This window comes from Polypterus senegalus, chromosome 12 (genome assembly GCF_016835505.1).
Source record: "Polypterus senegalus isolate Bchr_013 chromosome 12, ASM1683550v1, whole genome shotgun sequence".
NCBI lineage: Eukaryota > Metazoa > Chordata > Cladistia > Polypteriformes > Polypteridae > Polypterus > Polypterus senegalus.
The window spans coordinates 75,796,763-75,819,295 of NC_053165.1; the positions used below are offsets into that span (position 1 = coordinate 75,796,763).

The following is a 22,533-nucleotide window of genomic DNA, read 5'->3' on the forward strand; positions in this document are numbered from 1 at the left end:
CAGTTCTTGGGGTGACCACTCGCGTGCTTTGGCCCACTCCCGCGGCGAGTGATTCCCGTCCGGCAGGCGGCGCCCTCGTCACAGTCGCGCTCGCTTTTGCGCGAGAGCGATCGATCAGTCGGGCAGGCGACACCCAAAGAGACCCCCTCGCAGAGTAAACACAATTATGTAAATTAGGCCATTAGAGGAAAAAAAGAGAGGCGCTAATCTATTTTCAAAAGCAAGCCGGTCTGGCGCTGTAAGGAAGTCAAGTGTGAAAGCAAGCAGGGATTAGCGCAGTTTGGCATCCCGGGAAGAGCAAGCCGTCATTTGGTTTATCTAAGTGGGCATGTTTATTTTGGATAATCCTAATGCGAAGATCTTGAATGAATTCAACGCGAACATGAGCGGTCAAACGTGGTCACTGGCCAAGAAGAGCTTTTCTCGGCGACAGTGGGGAGCGTGATCGAGCCACCTTAAGAGCTGGTCCCGCCTCCGGAGCTGAATGCATATCTCTGATTGGTGAGAATCTAATGGATGAAATTGATTGCCGAAATGCAAAACTTGTTGCTGATCTCAGAGAGAGAGAGAGAGAGAGAGCGAGCGAGCGAGGCCCCCCGAGCTCACACACTCCATTCCTCCTCAGAAAGAGTCAAGAGGGGGAAAGAGCAAACGGAAGAGAAGCGCGGAATACGAGAGTCCTGCCTGAACGCGTGATGTGAGCCAGCATCGCTTGGAAATGGCCAGCTAAGTCTTCTCTTCCTCCGCTGGTGTTTCACAGGGGCTTTTCTATATCTATTGTTCTATTTTCTTTTTTTTTTGGTGGTGTTTACCGGATCAACAGAAGCGGAGCCGATACCATAGACTACAACGTAGCGTTGCACGCATGACCTGGACGATGGACACCGCGAGCACCGCGTTCACATATAAGCAGAAGCGCTGATCTCCCTGCTCATTCGGAATACTAAAGTTGATTTTTGACCTTCTGGGCATTTGGGCATCCAGCAGGCACAAGGGAAGGTACTCGGGACAATTTAGCAGAGAGCGCGTGACAGCACGGAGCCCCTCAACTTCGCCGAGCTCCGCTTCGGACCGCGGAGGCTCCTTCACTTTCCATATGGGAATTTAAAACTGGCCTCGGATATCTGAGCTCCTCGTTCTACAGCGTTGTGCTTTTTTTTTTTTTTTTTTTTTTCTTCTTTCTTTCTTGTGGCATTCTTTTGGATTTGCGCCTCTTACGGACCCTCAACTCATCCCCACCGGACGAACCCTTTACCCCCGACTGGCAACTTTTAAATCCGGCGCCGCACTATGTGAGCGGCATGGTGAGTCGGCTACAAGAGTTTTGCGTGTGGGATTTTTAAGGGCGCCTTTCGGGACACACGGACAGGACAGGACAGAACGAGTGCCGGTGGCTGTCATGCGGTGTTGATGGTGGCCGAGGATGTTTGGGCTGGAGCAGTTTGAGCCTCAGATCGGCAGCCGGAACGTCGCACAGGGGGAACGCAGCTTTAGCCAGCCAGGACTGAACATGAGCGCCCACTATAAGAGCCCGGCTTTCCACCCCGCCGGCCCTTCTGCGGCAGCCGTGGAGGCGGGCATGGGCGGCCTGAACGAGCCACCGATGCTGGGACTCGGCATGAACCTCAACGGAGATCAGTACTCCTTTCACGCCCGGGGCCACTCGGACATGCACACTGGTGGACTACAGCAGCCCCCGCCGCCGCAGCAGCAGCAGCAGCCGCCGCCGCCTCCAATGCACGGCTTCTTCAACGGTCAGCAGCCTCACCACGGGCACCAGCACGGCCACCACCCGCATGCCCACCAGCACCACCCGCACTTTGGCGGCTCCTTCAACGGCGCCGATTCAGGGGGCACGTCCTGCCTGCATGGGGGCCGCCTGATGGGCTACAATAATGGAGGCCTGGGGCCCCAGCAGAACTTTGCAGAGGGCTTTGAGCCCATGGCTGACAACTCAGGGGCTGGTGAAGGCTTTGGGCAGCCTAGGCCTAACAACATGCCAGAGTTCCAGCATCACAACCCCCAAGGCAGTGGGCACAGTGTCCCGGCTCCGTGCCTCCCACTGGACCAGTCACCAAACCGGGCCGCCTCCTTCCACGGGCTTCCTTCTTCTTCGTCCTCGGAGGCCCATGGCCTGGAACAGAGGAGGATGCCAGCCCAAGCTGGCGTGGACTCTTTGGAATACAGTTACCCTGCTGACAACCCCTCTGGGCATTTTGACATGCCTGTGTTTTCCCCTTCAGATTCGGATACCCAGCTCCCTCACTACGGTGCCAGCAGGCAGGTGCCTAGCAACTTTTCTGGCAGCCCGGTTATGCCAAGGGCACCGGGCATGGCGGGCATCTCTAAAGTCCACACTCCACAGCACGGCATGTTCTTCGAACGGTATGGAAACGGCAGAAAGATGTCTGTCGGCATGGAGCCCGGCGTCAACAGTAGGCACCCATTAATGCAGCAACCGCCGCCGCCTCAGCAGGCCAGCCTCCTTGCCAGACAAAACTCCTGCCCGCCGGCCATCCCCAGACAGTCCCAAGTGGAGCCCGCTGCTGCCAACCCAAACCTGCAGGAAAATGGGGTGATCATGCCAGGTCAGCACAATCAGTTTGAGTACCCCATTCACAGACTGGAGAACAGAACCATGCATCCCTACAGTGACCCCATGTTCAATATGCAGCAGCAACAGCAGCCGCCGCCGCCATCCTCTCAGCAGCCCCCCAACCAGAGACTGCAACACTTTGATGGCCCTTATTTGAATATGGCCAAGAGGCCGCGCTTTGACTTTCCAAGCAACCACAATGCTGACAATTGTTCTACCTGGAATAACATGCACAACCCGGCGGGCATGGAAAATCACTTGTCTCCGTCTGCATACTCGGGGCTTCCAGGAGAGTTCACCCCCCCTGTGCCGGAGAGTTTCTCACAAGGTCCCCCTCTGCAGCACACCGGCTCCGAGCAGCAGTCTTTGCAGCAACGCCAAAACGCGGCCATGATGATTAAACAAATGGCTTCAAGGAATCAACAGCAAAGAATGAGACAGCCCAGTCTCCAGCAGCTGGGTCACCATGGCGATGTCACTCAAAGCAGCATGGTGCACGGAGGCCAAGTGGGCAGCCTGCCTCAGCCAAACTTCGACAGAGAAGGCGGGGGAAGGATGGCTGCTTTTGACTCACAGAACCCTCACATGCCCCCAGAGAACACCTGGTTCCCGGGCCCACACCCTCCGGGGGAGATGCTGCCACGCCGGATGGGTAGCTCTGGTGTGCCTGGGGAGGCGAGTCCGCACGAGATGGGCATACAGCAGAATGGCTCCAATATGCTCTTCCGCTCCGCCGTGAACGGGATGGGCATGCAGGAGCCGATGAGGATGCCGGGGGACGGACACGTTCAAGGCCTGCACTCTCCGGGCATGCACTCGCAGTTTGGGCCCAACATGGGTGGCCTTTCGCAGATGCAGTCTCCGGGGACGGGGGTAGGACTGCCAGGTGCGGGCTCGGACCGCAGGCCGTCCGACTTCCCCGCACCGCCCACGGGCTTCTCCTTCGGAGGGGCGAACCGGCCGGCAGCAGCACCCCACAGCAACCCATCTGGGGTGAGCGCCTCTCCAGGCAACTACCCTCCGCAGACGGACTTTCAGCCAGGGCAGCGCCCCTCTGTCAGCAAGCTGGGCGCCCTCTCACTGGGCTCCTTCAGCAAGACCACCACCAAGGACAATGTGTTTGGACAAAGTTGCCTGGCCGCCCTTTCTACTGCTTGCCAAAATATGATTGCCAGCCTAGGAGCCCCAAACCTCAACGTTACGTTCAACAAGAAAAGCCAAAATGAGGGCAAGCGAAAACTGAGTCAGACGGAGCCGGACGGGAGCGGTGCCAGTGCACCAGGGGGTGCAAATGGCGGCACAGGGCCAGAGTATTTCCAGCCCAGCATGCCCCCAAACAGCCAGATGGCAGGTACTGGTGGCGGCGCTAAGCCAGCCGGTCCAGGTGGTCCAAGTCAACCTGCCCCTGGAGAGCCCAACCTCTCCCCAAACTACACTATAGATGCTGCTACAGGGAATGATGGGAAGCCCCCCACAGGGAGCGGGCGAGGCAGGGGGCGGAGAAAAAGGGACAGCGGCCATGTGAGCCCTGGGATTTTTTTTGACAAATTTTCTACGGATAGTGGGAACCCGGGGGTGAGTCCTGGTCAGCAGGGCCCTTCGGCAAGCGTAGGGGAACGGGGCCGGAGCACCCCCCATGATAAGCCCCTGACATCCCCCTCGTGGGGCAAAGGAAGCGACCTGTTGATGGGTGACCAGCAGGACCTCATGTCCTCTTTGGACAGCGGCATCCAGAGCGTGACAAAATCGGATACGAGCTCGCCTCATGTGGACTTCCCGGATGACGTAAGCACCCATTATGGAAACGAGGATGAGGTGTCTTCAAGTTCGGACAATGTCACGTCTAAGCCGAGCAGGAGCCCCCTGGTCACCGGCTCCCCAAAGATGCAGAGGGGGGACCACGGACTAATCGGCGGACAAAAGCCCATGGGGCTTGGCATGCTCAATAACTCTACCTCTACGGCGGACAGCTATGGCCTCAGCAGTACTGGGGCCGGCCATCCGGGCACACCGGGCATGGAGCAAGTCCGTACCCCATCAAGCACATCAACACAGGACGAGATTCACCCGCTGGAGATCCTCCAAGCACAGATTCAACTTCAGAGGCAGCAGTTTAGCATATCGGAGGACCAGCCACTCGCCATGAAAAACAAGAAGGCCGAATGTCCTGCTCAGAATGGTGACAACGAGCTGGGCAGCTGTGGCACAGACGGCGGCAAAAATGCCATGAGCACCATCGACCTCGACTCTCTGATGGCAGAGCAACACGCTACCTGGTATATACCCAACGACAAGGCGCTGATGGAAGGCCAAGAGGAGGAGAAGGCCATGGCACCATGGGAAAAGACCAAGCCTCCAAATAACAGCAAAGAAGGTAACTCGGGTGGGCTTTACATGGGCATAGTAAGCAGGGCTAGTGACACTATTGACACAGGCCATAGGAGCCAGGTTAAAGGTGCTGTCAGGGCACGCTTCACCAGTCCCTCTAGTACAGCGTCACTTTCTTCTGAAAGGTGGCGGGGAACTAATGGAGCAATCGGAGGGGCATGAAGGCCTTGCAGGCTGCGCTTGGCAGGAGTGGCATTAGATGCCATCTGTATGGCACCCTGCATGTCCCCAGGTGGCATGTGCTTCATTCAGAGGTTCAAGCTGAATGGCTGTACACATGAGAGAACTGGGGGATCATACGCCATAATGGCATGTGGGTACCTGTAAGAGATTGCGAGTGTGTGATGGGATGTGCTAGACTGAATGGACAAGTGGAAAGGACAGTGTGTGTGTGTGTGTGTGTGTGTGTGTTTTTCGTGTCATGTGCCAGAGAAAGAGTGAGTGTCCAAGGATTTATAGAATCACAACAATGGTGGGCTGCCCTTGGCGTTCATAGTACACTTCATATACCATATACAGGCACATACAGAATACACAAGTGTGCTGGAAGTTCGGGGCATAAGCAGCATACCTGTGCCCATACATGTAGGTTTGTCTTTTAATTTTATATTCCACGTGGAAAGGTATACAAAACTGTGTGGTTTAGTATACATTGAGTATGTGCAAACAAAATGATACCTCATTCATATACAGTGTACAGATTGGGGGGGCATAGACTTTGATAGATAGGTGTACATCTTTATAATATAGAAAAGGTTTGTGTGTGTATGTGTGTGTGTGTGTATATATATATATATATATATATATATATATATATATATATATAATGTAGATTTCTAGATACAGCTATAAATACATGTGAAATAAAATGTGTGTGAATATTCCATATGTAATAATATAAAGTACACATGTTAAACTGCATATATATATTTTCTGCAGCTTTGTCAAGAGGTCCGAGGCAACCATTTATATGCAGCATATTGTATGTGTATGTATGCATGCAGTATACTACACAGAAATCAGCATATTTACAGTGTATGATAACTATGTATACATATATAATGTGTAACTTGTGTAATTGTTGTAAACATATTTCACATCTCTACGTGTATTTGTTTCAGTCCGCCCCCTGTACAGTGTCGGTCTGCAGATCGCGCTCCTTGTATGCCATTCTAATATCCGGGCTCTTCAGTCTTTGTGTCTTTCTCTCCTTCCCTCCGATGCAGTCCTCTATAGGCACATCCGCACGTGCTCTATTTGACGCTTTTGGGGGCTCCTGTGTTTTTTTGGCTGTATTTCCCGACCCCTTCGGCCCGTGCGTGTTCTTTTCCCTGCAATCGCGTACACACACGCGCGGTGGGTCCTCCATTTCCAGTCGGCTTGGACCCCGACGTCTCTCTCGCACAGTTGCTAGTGTTTTGCCAAAGTGATTTCTTCAGGTTTTCGTGTTTTATTTTATCCCCAATAGTTTGCCAGTGGACGTGTAACTCGATCCAAAACGCCGACACATTTGGTGCAGACAAGAGGGCTGTTATCGGCAGGAGGTGATCGGGGGGCTTATTAGAGGGTCCGAGAGGCTAATCATTGTTTAGGGCGCTGGTGAGAAACAAACACGCGGTGAAGTCGGCGGGGGGAGGGAAGTGGGGGCTGAAACATTTTACCTTTTTGACTCCTTAACTTCTCTTCCCTTGTGCCCAGTGTCACACAGACCCGTAATGAGTGACAAGGGGTCACAGGCGGCCATGCGCTTGGTTTTTTTTTTTTTAAGTTTAAACTAAGAAAATAGGAGGGGGTCGTAAGGAAGGACATCTAAAACAAGAAGTGTGAGCTGACCAGAGCCGACGGAGCTGCTTCTTTGTCTTTATTTGACAAAAAAAATAAATACTTATGTTCTTGTATTTTATTATTATTTATTATTGGTGGTGTTATTATTCGTACATTTTTCTGTTTCTATACTGCCATTGTCATTATATTTATTGTTCTTATTATAATTGTTACTTTTGTTATCATTATTATTCCCATAGTTATTGTTAATTTTATGATCGTTCTTTTTACCATTATTATCATTGCTCACTTTTCAGTTATTAGTATTATTATTATTGTGAAGGCGGTGTGACGGCTTACCTCTTGCCTCCCGTTTTTTACGTTTTGCGGCCCGTTTCTGTGCTGCTCTTTTTCTCTTTGCTGTGTTATTTTGCTGATTTCATTGCTCATTTTTTCTCTTTGCATTGTACTCGCTCCCTTTTATTGAAGTGCTCTTTTTATGACGGACTTCATTTTCTTATCTTTTTCCCCTTATTTCTCTGACTAACAAAGTCCCTTGTATTTAGGGTTTAGACCGCCCGACAGGAGTGGTGGTCGTGTCCACGCCGCCGCAGTATTTCATTTTAGTAATTTTGACATGTTTTATTTAATAATAATAATATATTGTGTATATATGCAGTGCCTTTCCATACGCAATGCGCTTCATTTTGTCTTCTGCCCAAACCCGGGAGGCTGGCTGGCCGGCCGGCCTTGTTCCACATGCCCTTTCCACCATGCCGCCTTTCCTCCGATTAGCCCATACCCCCAATTCTGTCCGGTCCTGCGGGCCCACGACTTGCACGGATCGTAAAAGGCTTTAGGAAATGCTGAGGGTGAAATTTCTTTCGGGACGGTGCCTGGCGGTCTACCTCGAGCTTGTGTTTCTTAAGTCAAATTCGCAGGGAGACCCAACAGGACAAGTCGCCCGCCACCCGTCCGGCTGGCATTAGTGATAAAGATTCGTGTAAATTACCTGAACATAATGGGATTAAAGTGCTAAACAGGCTTAGCGAAGAGGACTTATTGGGGCGTTTTGTTCACTGGAGGAAATTCCAATACGTCTGTTAGCGAGAGGAAGAGGAAGAAGAAGAGTACGGATGGGACCTGCGCTCTTATAGACCACCGACAAGCCTGCCGAATGCGTACCCCTTTCGCTTGTTCTGAGGAGATCGAAGGGTGGGTTTGGGGGGTGCGCGCCTAATTTGCCGTGCACGCTTTGGTGGGCTCCAAAGCCGCCTCTCGGAGCGCCTAGGTAGCCCTTTGTTCGGCTCTGGGCTCTGGGCTCAGGGAGGGGGGCGGTGGCCCGAGTGTTTAACATGCAGAGCGGGCCGCGGGGGCGCATCAGTATTCCCGGCGCCTTGTCTGCTGCAAGGACACAAATTGGTTTGTTCGGGCCTTTCTCCATTTTCAAATGGGAGTCGCGCTCGAGCATCTTTCGTGGCTCGCCCTGCCCGGGCCGGCCTGCAGCCCCCCGGCCGCACACAATCCCATAGAACAGCCACCTCCCTCCCCACCCCCGGCCGCACACAATCCCGTCCTTATTCTTGCCTCGCAGACGCAGCCGGCCGATCGATAGCTAGTTAGCACAAATCACAGGCGCTGTCAGGCCAGCCTCTAAGTGCTGCCGACAGCGGAGAACGGCAACGGGGCATGAGGGGGTATGTGGGGGCAGGGATGGCTGGAACGGGCGTGGGGTGGTCTGCTTGACAGCCTCCTACACGCAGGTCGCCTTATTGGGGTCATCACGCCGACTATAAAGCGCCATGAGCCAGCTCGCAAGTAACGGCGCAGACATCGTGACAATTATGACCAAAACTGGACAGCAAAGCTCGGCAATGATGGTCTTTGAAGTGACTGAGTCGGGCACCGAGGGGCTTGAACCCGCGGTCCATCTCGTGTACCTCACTCGCAGTGTAGGCGGTGGGCAACGCCTGCGAGGAACTGAAATGGAGCGGTGAAGGGGCCTCGGTGAAAATGGCCAAGTCAGGGAGAGTGAATAACAAACCCCTGGACACCCATCACATTAAAAGAGGAGACACAGCCCACGGGTATCAGAGAGGCACAATCAATATTTGAGACGGTCTGTCGCTGACCTGCCTGTGGCGGTCATGGCCGAGTGGCGAGTACCCAGGTGTGCCTCACTGCGATTGCAATGCCCTCGGCACAAGTGTGAATCAAAGCATCCCCCGCGTCTCTTTACTGGCCCCATTGTTCAAAATGTACAGTAAGGCGTCCCGTCCGGGCACGAGTCTGACGAATGTTACGGCAAATCCGGGCTGATGGGCCCACACGAACTCTCCGGATTTAACAGGCCGAACCAGCGTGGTCACTCGCCGAGGACGCGCAGCATCTCCGGGTGGTCTACGGCCGGCTACGACTGGGGGTCCGGGATAAAGCAGGGGATGCGGGTTTAAGACGAATTTAAAAAAAAAAAAACCTCATAAAGCAGGACAGGAGCAAACAGAGCCTGCGTTTAAGGAATAGAGAAACAGTGACACGGAGAAAGATGGCATCTGTACGTGCGTGTATATATTTGCATATACAATGTAAAATATGCATACATATATATATATATATATATATATATATATATATATATAAGTACATATTGAGGGAAATATTATTGTGTGTGGATATAATCTATAAAACATACGTATAATTATATACATATACAGAAATATATATATGTGTGTGTGTGTGTGTTCTGAGTATATGCATGTGTATTTATATATGTTTAGATATGTGCATATTTCAAATGAAACGCACACAGATGTATAAAGAACTATATATATGTGTGCCTGTGTATATAAAATATGTAATATGCAAATATACACTGAAACAATATATAAACATATGTAAAATATATACACATAGATATTTGCAAAGAAATTGTATATATTTATATACACTGTATTTAAGTATACAGTTAAGTGTATTTCTAAGTATACACATGCATACTTGGAAATCTAGATTTGTGCGTGTATATTCTACACACATAATAATGTAATATACCATATGTGTGTGTAAATACGTATTACACAGATATTTGTGTATAATGCATGTATTGTGTGTGTGTGTGTGTGTGTGTGTGTGTGTGTGTATATATATATATATATATATTTTTTTTTTTTACATACTCCTGTACACAAATATCTGTCTATGTTTGTATTGTGTGTAGTTTACATACTCTAGAAACATACAAAATATATACATAGGCCCACACCTCCTGATAAGTGTATGTGTTTGTGTATGTATGTATGTGTGTGTGTGTGTGTATATATATATATATATATATATATATATATATATATATATATATATATATATATATATATATAAATCGGTTTCCATATGTGAAAGTTTTGCCCTCCGCTAAGGTTCAGGGTCTTCGTTTATTTCGTTTTATTTCTCTTTCAACTGACTCTGCGCAGTTCGGACTCGGAGTTCGGTTTTGCTGATGTCCAATCAGCCTGTGTTTGTGTTTCGGTTAGAACTGGGGGGAAAAAAAGAAAGGAGAAGCCAAGCCGAGCCCCCCGTCTCTCAGACGATCTCGCTGTGCCTTCCTCCGGCCTTGCAAGCCGCCACTGGCCCCGCAGTCCCTCGCCGCGAATTCCGCGCATTGCTGAGGCCCGCGAGTGGCGCTGAAATGTAAACACCTGCATGCCACGCTTCACTTCCCGGGGGTTTGGGGTTGCTGGGGGAGGGGGCAGTGCCCGCGGCCGGAAGGTGCGGCTCTAACGGTGCCAGGTGCGTGGCACGCAGGCAGAGCGGAAGAAAGAAGCGGGGGCCACGGCGCACCTCCACACGCACCTGAGGAAAGCGGACGGCCGCCTCGGGCAGCACAGGTCACTGCTGTGGCTACGGCTCTGGGTGCGCAGGTGCGCCATTGCGACGGAATGAAACAGAACACCTCCCAGGTGTCGGCGCGCTCTTTTTGTTTTCGTTTTTTTTTTCCTTTCTTTGCAGCCGTTTAGTTTTTGCAGGTACAGGATGTGACTTCCGATGAGTAACGTTTTATTTATGGAATGCATCCTGATTGCATGTCTACTTGTCAATTCGTCAACCTGAAAGACAACCTGTCAGTAAAAAAAATAAAAGAGCACACACACACCTGACGGGGCTTTTTTATAGCGCCTTCTACCCGAGTGTCAAGAGATTCACGAGTCCTCGTCGGGAAATACGCCCGAGTCCTGTATGTCGGGGTCTCCTCCGCCATATTGCACCTCCTGTCGCTTCATGGGGCAGCCCATTTTATTTTATTTGACTTTGCCCTGTTTTATCTTGCTTTACTCTATTTAATTTTCTTTGTTTAATTAAATTTTATCCACTAAGGCGGATTTTTGTCAAAATTCGAATCAAATAAATGACCGCCAAAGCGACCTCCTTCTACCTGCCGTTTCTCTTGACATCCCTTCCCAAATTTTCAGCCTCGGAACCCCTCTGCTATCTCCGATTTCCCTCTCAAGTCGAGCGAAGCTTCGTGTCCAAAACCGGCTCACTTTCAACGTCTCGCATGGCAAGGATACCAAAAAAGGAGAGGATTTGAATGAAAAAAATTGGGGCTTAAGCCGCGCCGAGACCCTCCAGCGATCGGCCGGCTGCGTTTACGTGGCGTTCGGTGAAAGTCTATAGCGGAGCGGCGAGAGGACAGGGCGCTAAAACTGACACCGTGCGGGACTTTGAAGTCGCCTTAGCACATTTGTAACGCTACTAATGGCACACTAAAATACGGACCAGAATAAATGATGGTAATAACGAATGATAACGGAAAACAAACTGGACTGGAAGAAATAATAATAATAATAATACCATTGACATTTTCATACCCACTTAATCCAAGTCAGGGTCGTCGGTGTGTTGTCGCGCTTGTTCACTACTTGCCTGCAGTGGAGTGCCGCCCAGTCCAGGGCTTGCGCTTTTAGTTGGACCCAGTGCTGCCAACAGGGCTCCGGCACCCCCTGTATTTTATATTAAAAATTAAAATAAACAACAATAATACTGGTAATAATACCGCCATTAATATTATTACTTCAGTAGCACCGCTATTGCGGCTAATAAGAACAATGAGAAGAACAACCATAATATAATCATCACAATCATACTAGTCTAGTAAAGTAACGTCACCGCTACTACCAAGAACAATAACATTAATAATAACAACGAGAAGATAAGAAAACTACAAATCCTACTACTACCACCAATAATAATAATAATAATAATCCTAATAATCATCATACCGTCTGCAGTTTGAAATTGACTGAGAAGCGTTTTGCTTTTTTTAATTGCTGTTCTTAGTGGTAATAATGACAAAAGGTGTTGTTATTAATAAAAATAATAATAATTAATAATACTTCCATTTGTAGTAACAAATGGCCATGATGTCAACAGATGTTTATTATTGTTATTATTATTACTATTATTATTATCATGGCTGTTACTTTAATTTTTGTTGTTTTTGTTATTATTATTAAGAACATTCTGAAAACAACCCATCATTTTATGATTATTAGTAATAATAGTACACCGGGGTGACAATGATGATGGTGATGATTCCAGAAGCTTGCTCTTCTACAATTGTAACTGCACTCCTCGCCCAATCCAGCTCAGACTTCCAGTGCCCTTATTATTATTATTATTATTTAATCATCAATAGTATTATAATGAATTGTATTAGTAGTATTGGGATTATTTTTTGTTTTTATTGTGCTCTTCTTCAATTCTAACTGCCCCTCAGATGAGTATCTGCAGTTCAGACTCCCGTGATGATATTCAGATTATTTTATTATTATTATGATGATTACTATGACAGGCACATTTTATTCTGCTCCTACACTGCCATTGCCTTAATTTTTGGTGTGATGATGATGATGATTTCTTAAACCCGCTGTAAGCTCAGATCCCACCCAAGCGTCTTGCATGCCCACTCATGCCCGTCTTTCAGCTACTTCTCCATGTCCTAAGCCTTGTTTTTCCATTAGCCATCTCTGTTTTTCCTCTTTTGTCTGCCCTGGTGCCAAGCGGTGATGCTGTGTCTGGTGGGTCACTGCCCTGCTTCACGTGTCCCCTCCAATGATGGACACTGTCCCTTCTGTACCCTGATGCAAGTCCTGCATGTTGATTCTCTTCCTTTAAACAATGCAGAGAGAGTAAGATGGCGCCGGCTTTGTTAAGTCGTCATTGCTGATGGCCTGCCATGTTGAATTCTCGATGTCCTCCCCGCTCGCTTGTCTTCTTCTGTGGGGGCTGTGATGACCACAGGCTGGTCTGGCTTTATTCCATCCCAGATGTGTGTCCCTCTGCTTTTCATGATCCCCATTTAGAGATGGGCTGAGCCAAAGTACAGGTGGGTGTTGTGGGCCAGTTGGATTAAATGTGGCCCTGGCATCTCTGGCTTGGCTGGTGTTGTCCCTGTCTGTGTGGATTTTGGATGTCCTCCCCATCTCCCGTACTCTAAAGCTATGATGTTGAATGTGTGCCCTGCAGTGGACTGGCATTTCATCCCGGGGGTTGTTGTTTCCCGCTCCGGATTGGAGTGCCTCTTCATACTACGGAGATGAGGACTGGTGGTTTGTTTTGGGTGGCTTGACGCTTCTGTGATCCTGACAGGTGGCAGTGCCCACTGGCACGTATCAGGTCGTTGATGTGCCTTCTCTGCTTTTATTTTTGTTTGTTTGTTTGCCAATGTTAAAAGCCAAATAATTTCAACTTAATTTGTAATTGAATCAGATTTGAATGAGAATAATTGAAATTGACCCCAGTCCCTGGGTGTCCCCACCTGCCGTGGTCCTGCCCACTGCTGCCCGTGCTTCATGTTGTCACTTCAGCCAGTTAATTTGCCCTGTCAGCTTTGTTCACACCTACAAAGCAAGCACACGGCATACCAGTAAGCAGACTGGCTGCCTTAGGCACCTTCCACACTCACGGCCGAAGAGCCTTGGTACCCCCAATGGTGACCCATGACTGTCCACCCACCTGTCACACCCACTCCGTGACCCTCCTTTGGAGGTCCTCAGTGTTGGCTTCTGGGACTTTGTAAGCGGAGCTCAAACCTGAGGATGCTCTCCAGCAATCCATCATGTCACTTTAGACTTGTGGGCAGACATTTGGGAGACAGAAAGGAACCGGAAAAAGTGACACGACGCGCTCGACAGGACTATGCAGAGCCAGCAGGCACTTGGGGGTCAGCACTGTCCTGTGACGTGACCCTCGGACAGCAAATGACTGTAATTACAATTAGAAAGGCACAATATAAAGTAAAAGTGAACCCAGTAGGAGTCGGCCAGTGGAGTCGGGCCAAGCCCACTGGTGTAGAGTTCTGACTGGTCCGCCAGTCCAGTGTGTGTGTGTGGAGAGTAGCGGAGTGGGTGACCCCCACCTGAGGGGATTGTGTGGTTTGATGATCTGTTGTGAGGTGACGCCCACTGCAACTGTCCTGAACCTTTTGACCCCTCCTCATTTGGAGGTGGATGAGCCCCCCCAATTGCTTGCTGTGCACTCCCTGTGATGTGAGTGAGGTGGGCAGTGATAGACCCCTGTGAGTTTGTTCTTGACTTGCACCCTGTGCTGCTGGGACTCTGAACTGCTCAGGCTGGTTAGGAACATGATGGCTGGCAGTGGGTGGACCCGTGACAAAGTGCCATCGTTGAAATTCACTGGCAGCTGTTCTTGGCACTCCACCTGGCTGGCCCACCCATCATTGAGGTCCGAGGGGGTAAACTGCATAAAGGTGGGCAAACAGGTTAGACTTAGAAATATCGAAAGCCAAACTGGTCAAGAAATAAGAGTAGTACGTATCAATAATATCCTGTAATTGTGGAGCGGGCTGGCACCACTTTGGCGAAACGCTGATAACTTTGAGGGGGGCTCACGTAGTGGGTGGGCAGCTCCTCTTTTTGATTTTCACCTCTGCCTGGTCTTTACTTTTATTCACTTTGGGTGGTGTCTTGACTTTGGCCATTGGCGCTGATTTCAGCTGCCGCTGCCCCCCACCTCCCCGCCATGGTCACTGCGGCTTGCCGACGCTGAGCTTGTCCGGTTCCAGCTGTCAAGGAGTTGCCAGGAATGACGGGCGAGTCGCCGGAGCGTTGCAGTGCTGCTTATGAAAGCTCTGAGGAGACCCCCAGAGAGGCTGAAGTGCGCCTGCGCGATGGGGGCTGTGGGGGGGTGGTGGTTAGAGGCGCAGTCCAGGAACTGACATGTGACTCGTCCGACAAAGGCGCTACATGGGCTTAGATAGTACACATCAGTGCTGAGTGGGGTCCTGTCGGCCCCCTAGGTTCAAAGGTTTGGTATCTGCTGCTCCTGGGGGTGCCAGCCTGGTCACCGCACCTGTCGGGGCTCTCATTGCTCAACTGTGGAGAGTTCAGCTTCACCATGTTAAGGCGCAATATGCACTGACTTGTGCCAGGGCACCAAGCGGGTAATTTTGTCTGTGCCACAAATGCGTGACCTGAATGATGAAAATTCCAATTTGTGCCATATGCCGGATGGAGTCGGGTGCTATATGCCCTGTGGGCCATCTTGCAGAGTGCTGATGATTGAAGTGATTCATGACTGTCTCCCCTTGTCCTGGCGGCTGGTTGGCAGGAGCATCCAGGACGCCCATACACCTGATCACTACGAAGAGTTAACGAGTTCAGATTAAAACTCCTCGTTCTGTCATCCCCGGGAGCGATGGCTGCACATGATTACGATTTATTAGGGCGGCTGTAAATCACGTTAAGCATTTTAATGTGTAAACGACGGTGTACTTATGTTTAACATTCGCTGTGTCTGTCTTGGCGAGGAGCGGCGCATAGCTGACACCTCGCCCTCATGAGGCGCCTGTGGAGGGGGTGCCCACCTTGGCCATTCTGCGCCACCTCTCCAGACCTAGGAGAACAGGAGCATCGTGCTTCTCCACTTTTTCATGGGTGACCTTCCATTGGTGCCATGGAATGCCACTCTACTTCTTTCTGATGCTGTGACGATGCCCAAGGATGTTCCCTTTGTAGACCGAGGGCTCTTGAATGGGCCGCCTGACAGTACTTTGGGCCTGTCACCGTGGACATCCTGGCACACACAGAGTTGGTGGGTGGCACTGGTGTCAGACCTCTGGGTCCCCAGATGCTGTGTGTAATGTACCAGACTGCTGGGTGTCCCTGAAATTTGCCTTGATGGCTGTGCTTGCTGGGCTTAAGGGGAGCACTAAGACCACCCGGCCTGGGCACTGTTTGATATGTGCCGTTTAATGCCCATTGGTTCTCTGGCACCATTTGTTTTTATTCTGCCTTGTTTTATTCTGAATAAGTTGGGACTAATTGGACAAAGGGGAAGGTGACACTTGATACAGGGACAGCCTTTGGAAGGTGAGCGCTGACTGTCTCCTGCACACCCCTATGGCATGCATGGCACCTTGGGTAGAAAGTGTCCAGAAATGGGTACAGGCACAGTGAACTGGTGACACCAGGGGCACCAGACTTGTTTGATGGCCGCCAGCTGCTCGCCCAGCCAGTTCAGTCCATTTAGAGCCCCAAAGGGTTAAAAGAGGAGCAGGAAAGAAGAGACCATGCCGGGACCCTCAGAGCAGCTGTCACCGTCTGAGACGACTGACAGTCGGGGGGGCCGCACGCCACCCTCCCATTGGCCGCAGTTTCTTTCCTTCCTTTTTCCTGTGAAATCTTCCAGTTTCAGAGAAATAAATCTGAAGAGGCAGTGACTGCGACTCGAGGCCATCGGGGATAACGTCGGCCAAAGAACGGCGCTGCATGGTGTGGTTAGCATATTGTTTTATTATTTTGTGTGCTGTCATTGGTTTAGTGACGTGTCAAGTCGTTAAATCAGATAGACAGACGGGGGGGAGATTGGCAGGTGGGCACAGGCCAGGTAGACGGACAGACGCAGAGCTGAGCTCAGGGATTGTAAAAGGAGCTGGAAAGAGGCGGACCAATTAGATAAAGGAAGATAAATCAATAAAGCCAAGGAAACCACTGTGTGTGTGACGGGTGTGACAGTGCGTGTGTGTGAATGTAGCTGACCAAGGAGGAGCACACGTAGGACCCTGGACGTGTGACACACTGTTGTAATATGTGTGTGCGTGTCACCTGGAGTGATAAATGTGTGTGTCTATATAACGAGCACACGTGTCATATCCAGCATGTTGGCATGTGACAGCCAGGCTGTGCTGCTAGGCCTGCGTGTCACTAATGACATATAATGAAGATGGGGTGTGTGTGTGTGCATTAAAGTGTACGTCTGTCCGTGCCCTTGTTTGTGTGATAAGCTTGAGGGGTGGCACAGCCCTGGCACCTCTTCCACCAGTCATGGCATCATACACATGGATGGCTAAGGCCAGCGCCAAGGACAGCAGAGCAGGTGACATCTTCAGACCCACTAAACAAACGCACACGCGTCAGGGCCCACCTTGTCCTGGCACGTTGACTGGTGTTTCTGAATGTCTGCACTGAGTGCCCATCATGTCTCCTTGATGTCATTTGTCTTTTCTTTAGTGATTCTGTGAATTGACTTGTGGAGGAGTGCAGGGAGCCCAGGAGACGATTTGTGTTAGCCCCCATGGCATCTGGGCAAGTGGTCAGCTTCACATCACTGACTTGTCATCCCACCACCCAAAGATGTGCAGGTCAGGTTGACTGGCATCCCATTTGGGGGGTGGGGTCCAGACTACTTGTTTGGAGTTGGGGAGCTCCATCCCAGCCCTCCATTGGCCTGTTTGAGCTCCACCCCCTAGGCCACACCCTCTCCCATCACCACTCTACAGCATGATTAAGCAACAATATAGCAATGACTTCTGGGAAAATGCAGGCAAAAGGAAGGATGATGGGTGGAGCTAAAACACCGTGGGGGGGGGGTTAGGGGTGGTGCTTCCACCAGGTGATAACACAGCCCCACCCCCATAGTCCAAGGTTACAGTGGACAGGCTGAATAATGAAAAGATCAGCCTTGGAGGGGATGGCCATGCCCCCCAAGTTGTAGTCTGTCCCAGTGCCATTCACCTGCCAAGAAGCCACTTAAAAGATCATCGGGGGAATGTTGGCACCACACTTCTACAGAAGTACAGCCGCAAGATGGGTCAGCATCCAGCCCCAGTCTACTGCAGTCACTCAGGGGAATGGAGTGCTGCTAAACCCTAAAGTGGTCCATTGGAATATTCTAGAACACTCCCGGGGTCTCGGGCATGCAAGGCTCCCACACGAGTTATGTCATCCAATCGAGCTGCCCACTCCCGATGACCCTGGCTTCTCTTTTTAAGGCCCACCTATGCCAGATCTGATGGGCAGGTGCCAAACAAATGCAAGGACCTCATCTTTCTCCACGTCAGCCTCCGAGCTCGGCGATGGTCAGCTGATGCTATAAACATAAATTCAGTCAGCATCGGGTGAGGTCCACAACGTAAAATGCGGCAGATTGTCAGTGCTATCAGGTGACAAAGTCAGCATTGGCCACCACTACTTTGGGCATGTGAAAGCAGAAGTTGGAGACGTGCCACTTGTCTTGCCATCTCACCCTACGCCTGGCACACAAGTACTGTGTTGGGGTCACACATCAGCCATAGTGGAGTCCCACGGTCACCAGAGAGAGAGCTGTGTGCACCACATGACACATGAACACCAAGCTGTGCTACCCAGGTTGTGCATGATGGATTTGGGAATGGGGCAGACATGGCATGCTGGGTTTGTTTGTTGGGCTGGGCAGGTTGGTCGGAGGTCGAGTGGCCCCTCCAGGTGGACTCGTCCTGTGCAGCTCCCCATTTTCTAACCTCCTGTCTTTGTCTTTTTCTTTCTCTCACTTCACAGTCCCAGAGCACCAGAACAAAACGCCCGCCGCTGGCCAGAATGGCAGCCACCTGCAGTGCCTCTCAGTCCACTGTACGGACGACATCGGCGAGGCCAAGGCCAGGACGCCAGTGCCAACGTGGAGGTCGCTGCACTCGGACATCTCCAACCGGTTTGGGACCTTTGTGGCTGCACTCACCTGATCGAATGAATCTCGTCTTTAAAAAAAAAAAGAAAAAAAAAAGACGGCGAATGGAAAAGAGAGACGAGCGAGTGACAAGAATCGGGGGGGCCGGCCGGCTCTGGCGTGGCGTCTGGACCGGCCACCTCCACGGCCTTTTGTCATGTTCTTCTCTGTTTTTTACTTGGGCGGCGTGCGTCACCAGTGTTGGGTCTCCCCCTTACCGCCCGCTTCATCTGACGGACACGTGGCGCCTTCCTCCTGCTCATCGGGGTGGGGGGGGGGCGCAGAAGGAACAGACCACGCTAATCAACGTCGTCACCGAAGCCCCTTTTCTGTCTTGTGGGCCTTGTCTCATCGCATCGAGGAGGGTGGCAGGGGTCCACGAGCTCGGCCTCCCCCAACGCTGGTGCCCACTACTGTCTCACCGACTCTTTTATAAGAAGCGACAAACGACGATCTCGGTATTGCACATGTAAGATAAGAGAAACTTTGCTGTGTGTTAGGCAATCTTGTACTCTTTGAAGCCCCTTATGTTGAACTTGCTTTGAAATGACGGGATGGAAGGCCGAGGGGGACGTCTGGCTGACCGCCATTCTTTTTTGTTTTCTTTTTTAAATAATCTGTAAAGTGCAGTCTTCTGTATTCATGCATATTGTATATATCTGTATATGTTTTATTGAGCAACTAAATAACAATAAATATGATGTCAATGGTGCCTGCCGCCCGCGTGGCTCACTGCCCCTAATATAGCGCCTTGCAGGGGCCAGCTGGGCTGCAGCTGGGCTCCTCTTAGGGTCCGCTTTAGGAGAACACACCAGCTGGTCCAGCGAGTACACCGGCCCTGTTCCACAACGACGTGGCATTGAGTGTTGAGGGTCCGGCCGCCCACCACACTGCTTGGGCACTCATGTCCGTGCAAAGAAGAACTTTTACTCCTGAGCAGCCTCCATGTGTCGTCGTCTTCTCGTGGAAGAACTGCTCTGATTGCCTTCATCATTCCAAACACTTTGGTCAGACCAGCTCTTCAGACTTTCGTCCTCCTCATCCTTCCTCAAGTGCTGCTCTATCTGTTTTAAACATGGAGGCCAAAAGAGCTTAAGGTGACACTTCTGCAGTGCAGTGGTTCAGGTTTGACCTCCCTCCACCCATCTGGGCGCTGCAGGACTCGAGATCCTGCTGCTCTACGTCATTACCTCTTGATCTCCATCTGGCCTTCAGGCCTTTCTCCTCACTCGCTCTCCGTGGTCCTGAAGGAGCTCTGGCACTGGCCCTTCTCTGGTGCTGCTATGTCTTTAACGGGGCACCAAGCTCCACATGGCACTCCAGATGAGACCCCCCTGGACTTGTCATGCGTATGTTGGGGGTCGCAGCGCAGCCTAACATCTCACTGGCATGTGTCCACGCTTAATCTACATTTTGTTCGGCTCCTCCTCCTACATGGTGCTGAATCCTCCTGGCTGCTCTCCCCTGGACTCTCTCTGGTGCTGCTGTGTCTTTTTGGTAATCTGGAGAGCAAAGCCGCCCTTCAGGTGGGGCCTCCTTTGACTTGAGCTCCACCTATCAGGGTGCCAGCTGTACCCCATGCTCTTACTGACCCGCTTAATCACGTCACACGTGAACACACACCCAAAAACACGCACAAGCATTTTTAGCTGACCCCCTCATCTTCATAAACTGTGTGGCAAATCCAAATAGACCCCTTCATGAGCAGGGGTGCTGCCAAGGACTAATGCCTCACCTCCCCCACACCCACCCCCCCATCCTGTTCACATTCCAGTGGGCAGTAAGCCGGGCCCACTTTCTGGCTCATTTTCTCCTACCTTTGCTGTCCATTGGCATTGCCCAGTATTTCTGCCCAATAGGCCCAGTTCTGTGCCAGGATTGTCCAGCTGTTTTTTTAAACTGGCATTTGGGGTCTTCATGATAGCTCATTCTGGAGGTGTCCACAGCACTGGGCAGCACCAGCGCAGTTCTGCTCTGATGGCCGCTTCCCATCTGCTCCTTGTCTTTTATTGATCGCAGAATGAGGGTGCCAGTACGGTGCCCATCACATTTGCTTCTTTAATCCATCACATTCTGGCTGCAATGGACCACGGAGGGGCATGTTAATTTACCTGGACAGACCCGGTCATCTTGTGCAAAGTTCTGCCTTTCATATTCATTTGTCTATTTGGCCAAGTGTTTGCCACCCAAGCAATTGCTGTGTGAGTGGCAGATGTGTCCCCAACATAATTCCACACTGCCCAGAGCCCACTGCAGTGCCACTGAAGGTGAATTATGTGGGCAGAGAAAACATGTGATGGGTTAAGGGGTGTGGCCTAACTGCTACTGCCAGCCGTGCCATCTCTGTGCTGGTGACCGCTCTGATGCCACACCTGCCTGGCTGGTGACTCCTAGACTGAGCCAGAGTCATTGTCCCCTGGTGGCACTGTGTCTGCTTGTTTTGTCTCTCCAGCTACTGGAGCTGACTCAGGTTGGTAAACATGGCACTGAGCTTCTAAAGTCAGCAGACCCACCTAAAAAAGTGACAAACAAATGTCATCTGTTTTCAGTTTCCAACACAATCTGATTTTTATAGCGTCTTTCATTGTGAGCTCAGCACAGAAGTCACTACCCAAATACTGCAATGCCTTTGGCATGCATGTGACCAACATGGCCAAGGTGGGCATGCAGGCAATGGAGGGAAAACAACTGGAAATTGGCAGTACCACCCTGCAGAGGCATTTGTAGGGTTTGGGCAGCAGCGTGTAAGGGGATGGGCATCACCTACCGCGGCTTGGACAGGAACCCGAGGGCAGTGCCCACTTGTGAAGGAGGCACTTCTCATGGGGCTGGTGGTTGTTAGCATTGGTGCAGAGTGCCAAGTGGAGCTGATGTTGGGGCACATGCAGATCAGCCAGTGCCCGAGACCTGGGCTCTGCTCCAGGCAGCACAATGGATCAAGGAGAACAAAGGTGGAGGTGCCAGTCAATCTAGTCGACCTTGTGAATGGCCGTGCCAGTCTCTGTAGCTCAGTTCTGTTGTCTTTGTGCTGCTGGTTCTTCCATGTACGTGAGTGAGTGTTGGGGTGCCCTGGCACATTACATTGATGCCCCACACGCCATGGCTGGAGCACAGATTAAACTCGCAGACCTCTGCCCGCTCCTTGGGCCGCGTTTGTAGCTCTGTACGGCAATGAATTCAGTACAACGGGAAGCTGTCAGCTCACACGGCAATTAGTGCCAGTATCCTGCCCACACACTGGCAGCCTGGCTGTGGGCTTCACTCTGGCAGGACGCTAATAAACTCGACTCGCCGAGCTTCTATAAATAATAGAGCGTCAGAGCTCCTCGGCGGCTTTGTCAATAACTCAGCAAACGACACGTGCCTGCCGATGAAGCTCCTTGCAGTGCCCGGCTGCTGCTCGGTTACTCGGACAACAGGCCTGGGGGCTTGATGACCGGGTCCATCCTCAGCAAACTTGCTGGCGTCCAGTAATGGTGGGCACATTCCACAAAAACTCAGTGGCATACTGAGGCAGGACCCCTGGGCAACTGTCACATTAGAGTTTGGGCCAGCAGAGGAGTACAAGTGCCTGCCAGGCCCTTCATGGCAAGTTCATGCCTTTCACCTCAGCTGGCTGGGCTCACGATGGATGACATCATCAACGGTGAGTGGGCAAAATGTGACCAAGCCACATGGCATCAGGATGGGTTGTGCTTTGGCCACCAGAGTGAAACACGGGGTCCTCTACCACCCAGAGCAGTGCCAACAAAGTGGAGGGGATTGGGACACAGTTCAGCGTGTAGCCA

At 51.0% G+C, this 22,533-nt stretch overlaps 1 protein-coding gene across 1 annotated transcript; it reads left to right on the top strand.

The window, feature by feature from the left end:
- Positions 1–325: 325 nt before the first annotated feature.
- On the top strand, positions 326–19,135 carry LOC120541058 (transcriptional activator MN1-like). Its single transcript, XM_039772331.1, has 2 exons — positions 326–4,970; positions 18,580–19,135. Exons 1-2 carry the CDS (start codon positions 1,424–1,426, stop codon positions 18,759–18,761), a joined length of 3,729 nt encoding a protein of 1,242 aa, XP_039628265.1. The 5' UTR covers positions 326–1,423; the 3' UTR covers positions 18,762–19,135.
- The last annotated feature ends 3,398 nt before the right edge of the window (positions 19,136–22,533 follow it).